The following is an 8,132-nucleotide window of genomic DNA, read 5'->3' on the forward strand; positions in this document are numbered from 1 at the left end:
TATTCTGTAAACTTACCTCATAAAACTGCAGACGAATCTGCCAATTTGTGGTGCTCACCTTGTCTATGCAATATCATTAACATGTCTTTTCTAGGTAGCTCTTTTCTATTACCTAGTACTATTACATCTGAGATTCAATCAACAAACAAAGCTGAAATTATAATTTATGATGGAGCTAATAATTAAGGTGATATTTGACTTAAGGTGACTTATTCATGCATAATTAATTTAAATTGCCATTGAAATCTAATGTGATAGACTTGTATTTCAGCAGGATGTTGTACAGACAATCCCCAGGTTGCAATCCACCCACTGTCAAAGAGTTGGTTCCAATTCCCAGCAACTCCACGGTTTCTGAGATTATAACTCTTTATGGAAGCAGATAGCCTCATCTTCCTCCCACGAAGTAGTGGTGGGTTTGAACCACCCACCTTGAGGTTAGCAGCCCAGTGCTTTACTCTGTTGCACCACCAGATTACAAATCTCTAACCTTCCAGATTACAAACATCCGATTTATGAACAACTTCTACTTGCTCTTTGTTGTTGTTGTTGTTGTGAAGTGCTGTTGAGTCGGTTCTGACCCATAGCGACCCTGTATAGGGTTTTTGAGGAGCAGCTGGTGAGCTTGAACCTCTGACATTGCAGCTCAAATGGCTTTGCAGTCTGACACATTAGCCCACAGTGCCACACCAGGACTCCACTTGCTCTTTAGTGTTTTTAAATTTGTCCTCACTTTAAAGGATTGAACCAACCCATCTGTTGTTGTTTTGTGCCATTGAGTCAGTTCTGACTTATAGCAAGCCTGTATAAGGTTTCTAAGAGGATTTGAACTGCCGATTATATGGTTACCAGTCAAGTGCTTATCCTGTAGCACCACACCCTGTTGTTGTTATTAAGTGCCATCGAGTCGATTCCGACCCATAGTGACCCTGTACAGGGTTTCTGAGCCTGTAAATCTTTACAGGAGCAGAAAGCCTCATCTTTCTCCAGTGGAAAAGTTGGTAGTTTCAAACTGCTGACCTTGCCGTTCTCAGCCTGATTCGTAACCACTACACTACCAGAGCTCCTAGTTACAACAAATTCATCATGGTCACCTTCACTTGCTGTACATGCAGCTTTTAAATCACTGAAAAGACCTCAAGTCTTTTCTTGTGCTCCTGGTGTGGCAATGTAGGATCAGCACTAGACTTCAGATCTCAAGGTCAGTACTTCAAATCCACCATCTGCTTCTCGGACACACTATATAAGGTTGCTATGAGTCAGAACGACCCAACACTTAACAACAACAAAGTAAAGCTAAATAAAAACTGTGTGTGCCTGTTTTGTCTGACCCACCGATTCTAAAAGACACAGTTAGGAACGGATCTTGTTTATAATCCAGGAACTGCTTGTATTCAGTGGGTGCTTTAAGACAGTTGTTTAAAAATGCACTTAAATTTTGTGTTCAGCCGGTAGAGTTGATTAGAGTACAAAATGGACTAGGTCAAGTGTTGAACCTCTGATAAGCCTGTTAGTATTACTAAAGCAAAGCCTCTGCCCTTCTTGACCTCAGAAAGAATGTATATTCCCAAGAAGACCTCCTGAAATGACCAGTGAGAATATGTAGATGGGTCAGCAGCTTTTCATTGCTAGGAGAAGAAAAGTATGAAAGCATTCACGAAACTGGTTCATGGATGCACAATAATATTAACAAAAGAAAACACAGAGTCCTGCATTTATTTCATCTCTCATATCTAGCACAGCATCCTGGGACAGAGGAAGGAATATGGGGTATGTGTGGAGAATTGCCATGGTGCCTTTGTTGGTTATACTTATTCAAGATAAAAGTATGAAATACCAAATTTTATAGATTAGGTATTCGTGTTTTTAAAATTACCAAATAAAATATAGCTAATTGTTTAAAAGTCATCTCAAAAGATTCTCAAATTTCTAGAAAATAATATTTATGATTAATTTGATTATCATAAGAAATATGAGCTAAAGGAGCAGTGTGGGACTTATGCTTATGTGTACTTGAGTTATTTGTGAAGAATGATTTAAGAATTTACATCATCTTCATGACTTAGCAAGTTTGGAGACAGTTTGGAGACTTAAATATCTATACTGCCCATTCTAAGAATATTCATTATTCAATACAATCTTGAATACAAGTAAATTTTACTTTGGTGATACCATAAAGAAATAATTTTATATATTTAAAAATATATTTATATTTCCTCATTTTAATTTCATCGAAATATAAACAAGTGCTTTTACATAGATTTTGTTTCCTTTATTTGCTCTTGTTTGGCATGGAACAGTCTCCAGTTTGTCTCAGCTAAATTAGCATCTGTCTTTTGATCGTAGATTTTAATTTAAAAAAAAATCAGCTGGGCTAGCAATCGGGCCTATCCTATCGTACATGTGTATGGGGTTCCTGAGAATCATCCTTTCCAAGTTATGGTCTGGCAACTGAACATCATTCATCAGGCATTCCTGAAGTACTTTCAATGTAAGATTGTCTAAAAGTACTGCAGAGCATTTTGTGAAAAGACTGTATCTCTTTATGCTATAGCTTTCTCATGACCTATCCCGTTTAAAGGCGCTCTATGAGAAAAAGATGAAAAATTTGATGGCAAACACTGTGGGAGCTGTAGAGATTCAGCAGCTAAAGCAAAAACATGAACTGAAGGTAGTATGGTTCATTTTTTGACCAGCTACATTGAAAATGGTTAGTTAAAAAGAGACTATATTTAAAAAAAAACAAAACACCACAACAATCCGAAAAAAAAAAAAAAAATGTGGCAACTAAGCCAATATCAATTTATATTAGAACAGTGGTTCTCAAAGTGTGGTCCAGGGACTCCAAGGAGCCCCCAAGACACTTTCAGGGGCTTCATGAGGAAACCCTTTTTCATATTTAATATTTGCCTTTGTACTTTCATTCTTTCACGAATGTGCAATGGAATTATCCAGAAGTTACATCATGTGTGATATTGCAGCAGATTGAATATAGAGTCTGGCTGTTTCTAAGACAGACATTAAAGAGCTTTCTAAAAGTGCAAAACAATGCCACTCTTCTCACAATTTTTGTTCTGTTTTAGAAAATATAGTTTTCTTAAGTATATGCTATTTAAAATAGCATGTAATAGGATTATTATTATCTTAATATTAATAAGTAAGTGTATTTTTCTTAGTTTTAATTTCGTATACAGTAAATATTGGTAAATCAAATCCCTATGAACAAAAGCTTTGTAATGGTTTTCCTGAGACCAAAAAGTTTGAGAACTGCTGGATTAGAATCTAACAATGGTCAGTTCTTTGCAATGAGTTTTAAAAGGGCACTGTCAAGTACTTTTTACTTAAATTTGATCTTTTTTTGCATTTTGTTCTCTTGTGATTTGTTCATATGTGTTGAATAGCGCTTAACTGACAATAGATGTCATTTAGGACTATTTTTTTGCAATAGTCAACTGTTTTGTTTTAAAATACTGCACTCTGGGTTTTTAAAAAATCTTAGGAATCACATCATTTCATTAAGCGCAATGTTTCCGTGGTTCTCATGTTGGAAACTGTTACAGGGAACATAGGTAGCAGTTCAGGTGGTATGCTCTAGAAATTTGGCAAGATTTCAGGGAAGCTCTGCCACAGTCAGTTGAAGCAGTTAAAGGAGGTTGAGTGAAGGACGACATTTGAATGGATAAGTCAAATGTGAAACTACTGGTGTGTACAGATAGTAGGGAAGGAGCTCTGATAGCATAGTGGTTTCGAGTCAGACTATTAACCTCAAGGTCAGCAATTCTCAGCTACTAGCTGCTCCATGTGAAAAAGATGAGGCTTTTTGTTCCCATAAAGATGCACAGCCTCGGAAACCCTGTACAGGGTCACTATGAGTTGGAAACAACTCCACGTCACATAACCGCCACCACCACAGATAGTAGAGAGTACGTGCTAGGAGGAGAAGAGGATGAAAAAAATGTGGACACATATTAGGAAGCAGTAACAAATAATATGGGCTACATAATTTAGTGCCAGGCCTATCAGATTTACTACATTTCATAAGTAAGAAATAAAATTGTACTAAAGCGTCAGGACACATGTATACTATTCTCTGTAGTCGTGGACAAGTCATTTAATACCCCTGGTACTCAGTGTCTTTATCTGCTTAATGTGGAAATGGGGCTTTGGGGTTGCTAAGACTATCTTCAGATCCGTGTTCAAGGGAATTTGAACAGGTATTGGGCTGAAAACATAACAAGATTTAACAATAAAAGTCTGGGATTAAGGAAGAGTAGAGTTTGGAGAGCCTGTATTGGGAAGAAAATTAATTAGAGGTGTCTAGCATAATAGATTATGATCTGGCCTGCTAATAGCAAGGTCAGAGGTTCAAATCTACCAGACACTCTATGGGAGAAAGTTGGGACTTTCTACTGTTTTAACGATTTACAGCCTCGGGAATGCTATACAAGGTCACTGAGTGAACCGACTTCATTGCACACAACCACCAACCACACTATCTGTCCTGGTGTGGCACTATAGGATAAGCTCTGGACTGCTATCCACAAGGTTGGTGGTACAAATCCTCCAGCTGCTCCTTAGAAACCCTACACAGGGTTCCTATGCTTGATGGCACGTAACAATAACAGCAACATAGTAAAGTAAATGCAAGATAAATGGACCAGGGTTAAGGCTACCTTCGTAACACTGTCCTACTAGGAGTAAACAGGCAGCATAGCTAAAATTAAATCCACATTCATTTTTCCTTAGGCAATTTCCAACTGCACAGCAATTCTCCTAGTCTACTGGTGTGGCGCTGTGTGTTAATGTGCTGAACTGCAAAGTTGGTTTGAACCACAAGGTCAGTGGTTCAAGCTCACCAGCCACTCCTCAGAAACCCTATAAAGGATTTCTATGGGTCAGAATTGACTCTGTGGCACTTAATGACAACAACAATGTTAATAACGTCAAAGTTATTTGTGTTTTCTCTGACTCCTATAACCCTTTAACTCAGTAAATCGTCATGCCCTGCTAGCATATCCTTCATATCGCCCCTATTTCTCACTCATTTTGCCTGTTAAAGCCGTAATCCGGACTCATTTACCTTATGCTTGTTTTACTACGAGGCACCTCTAATTAGTTTTCTTCCAATATAGTCTCTCCAAATCCTTTCAGAGAAGATGAGAATGACTTTGAAGTTACTAACATAGTTGTTAAGTGCCATTGAGTCAGTTCCAACTCATAACCAGCCCGTACAAGGTTTCTAAGGAGCACTGGTGGGCTTGAACTGCCCACCTCATGGTTACCAGTAAAGTGCTTATCCTACAGTGCCACACCAGGACTCCATAGAATAGGAGAATTATGGATCTGGAAGTTGTAGTTGGAGTTCTGTTTAGGGAATGTGAACACGTATTGAATTTTAGTTATGTTGTATATGTGGTCCTGGTGGGACATCCTTTGAAGGAAGGTAGTCTTTAGACCTTGAGATATAAAGAGTTTGAAGAAATGATTAAGGTTAGAGTGATAAATGTTTTGATCTCAGTCTAGAGACGAATAATGACACTGTGCAAGTCAGTATACTCTCCAAGGGAGTAGTTGTTGTTAAGTGTCATGGAGTTGGTTCTGACTCATAGTGACCCTGTATAGAGTTTCCAAGGAACAACTGGTGAGTTTGAACAACAACCTTGTTATTCAAACTAACCTTGTGGTCCAGTACTTTATCCCACAGCACCACACCAGGACTGTTGTTAAGTGCCTTCAAGTCTGTCCTAACTCATAGCGACCTTGTATAGGGTTTCTAAGGAGTGACTGGTGAGCTTGAACCTCTGAATTTGAGGTTTAAACAGACCTTGTGGATCAAACTGACCTTGCATTCCAGCACATTAACTCACAGTGCCATACCAGGACTCCACACTAGGACTGGAGAAGAGCAAACAGTAGACAGCCCAGATCTTTAGGCCCACAGCTATAGCATCCAGGGCTTTGTGCAAGTTAAAACAGGTTCCCCTTTTTTTGGGCTGACCCAGTCTAAAGGTAGGTAAAACTGATTGTCTGGCAGAACATAGGCTAAATTTTATTTTCCACTTTCTCCCTCCACTTGGCACCTCTTTGTACAAATTCACAACCAGACGGTTTGAGTCTTATGCTAGGTTGGCAGGGAAAAGAAGTCCTGTGGAAGGATGTCAAAGAGAAATTCAAGGTTAGTGGGCAAATAGTGGAGCAGTGAAATCAATAGAGAGGAGAAAACCAAGGACGACGAAGGAGGCTGACAATGTCAGGGAGGTCATTATTAAAAGACATTGGTTTATTTCTTGGAAGGTCAGGTGGGTTTTCTCTAAAAGAAAATCATTAGTGACCAATGATAAATACTTAAGATATTTTTAAGTGTGATATAATAAAATGCTAAAATTAGTCATTTTGAGCTTTTGACTACCAGTGATAGTATAAGTTATTAAATAAAGATTCTGGCTTGAGGTCACCAGAATAAATAAATTCCAATAGAAATGGAAATGACTGCATTTTATACAAATAACATGTATGTTTATATGTTTTTTTTGCAAATTGTGCAGCCCCCTCATGCATTAGTTTCCAATGAACACTATGCACATTATATGCATGTGTATGTTATTTCTGTGGGCATGCTGTATGCAAAAAAAACCCCACCTAAAAACAGTCTTTTTAACTTTTTTGCAAAGTTGTGAAAACATTCCTGATTCTTCAAATAGGTTTGCTATTATTTTTCACTCTGTCATCACTTATATATATAACATTTATACATTTAAAACAATTTATATATATATAGTTGCTGTTGTTAAGTGCTGCGGAGTCAGTTCCATCCCATAGCGATCCTGTATAGGGTTTCCAAGGAGCAGCTGGTGAGCTTGAACTGCCAACCTTGTGGTTCAAACCAAATTTACAGTCCAGCACATTAACCCAAAGTGCCACCTATAATAGCTTAATATCGCCATTTGAATAATAAAAAATGACCTCTGTATTTTAACTGGTCCATGTGACTATTAGTAAAAAGCAGTTCCTATAAACAAATGACCAATGCTCCACATGTGAGCACATCATTCAGGAATAACATCATTGAAAAATGCTAAATGAGTAATTCTCAGTTGGAAAAATGGAAGTCTTTGTTTAATTGATCTTTTTTCCTCTTTCTTATGAGATGCTCTTTGATTTGGGGCTAGCTGTTTAATTTTTGTGTCCTTTAGTTTCTCTGCCTACCTTTTGGTGATGTCTACAAAGTTCTTTGTGATTATAAGTGATTATAATAAAGAAGTTTTAATTTAATTGTAGTAGGAAATTTTTTTAAATCCTTGGTTTTAAATATTTTAAAGCTTGGTTTTTCACCTGTTTTTAACAAAAATTTAAAAGTGAAAACAAACAAACAAAAAAAACAACAAAATTAAACACACATAATTGTTTTTTAAAACTTAAGCAAAGCAAAACAAAACAAATGCTCCCAGTTAAAATAGTCAATCGCAGATAATGTTCAAGACCAAACTACTTGACAGTATTCTTTTAAAACAAAGGCAGCAAGTAGCCATTTACTGAATTATACCACATCTCACATTTTGCCCTTTTTTTCAGATGCAAAAACTCATGAAGGCTGCAAAGGAAGGAACCAAAGATGGACTTGAAAAAACAAAGGCTGCTGTGAAGAGAGGCCGCTCTTTTATCAGAACCAAGTCTTTTATTTCTCAAGGTCTGTGAGCTAATCTGCACTTTGTAGGTCTCCTTCTATACTTCCTATACAGCAAGTTCACTGTGAAGAGTAAAGCCAGGGGCAATCTTTATACAACCTCAGTGGAGTGTAACAGTGATCTGTTACATCTGTCAACCTGTGGATTGGCAGGTTTTTATGTAGGTAGCCCAGCTGGCCACGTGGAGATGGGGCTTGTTTTTTAGGTTGAAGGCACACAAACTGCAGTGGTATGATTGAGAACAATTGGCAAAGTTTTTAAAGGGACCACCACCATATATTTTTAAATTACAAAAGGTGTGCAACAAGGGTGTATGCTTTCACCATACTTACTCAACCTATATGCTGAGTAAATAATCCGAGAAGCTGGGTTATATGAAGAAAAATGTGGCATCAGGATTGGAGGAAGACTCATTAACAACCTGAGATATGCAGATGATACAACCTT

At 37.7% G+C, this 8,132-nt stretch overlaps 1 protein-coding gene across 1 annotated transcript in view; it reads left to right on the forward strand.

Moving 5' to 3' along the window:
- ARHGEF10 (Rho guanine nucleotide exchange factor (GEF) 10) overlaps positions 1 to 8,132 on the forward strand; it is a 234,765-nt gene that overhangs the window by 48,402 nt on the left and 178,231 nt on the right. The window contains exons 8-9 of the mRNA XM_006866721.1: positions 2,555 to 2,671; positions 7,573 to 7,687. Of these exons, the coding sequence (XP_006866783.1) occupies positions 2,555 to 2,671; positions 7,573 to 7,687 (232 nt within the window). The remainder of the gene's footprint in view (positions 1 to 2,554; positions 2,672 to 7,572; positions 7,688 to 8,132) is intronic.

This window comes from Chrysochloris asiatica, unplaced genomic scaffold (assembly GCF_000296735.1).
Source record: "Chrysochloris asiatica unplaced genomic scaffold, ChrAsi1.0 scaffold00095, whole genome shotgun sequence".
NCBI lineage: Eukaryota > Metazoa > Chordata > Mammalia > Afrosoricida > Chrysochloridae > Chrysochloris > Chrysochloris asiatica.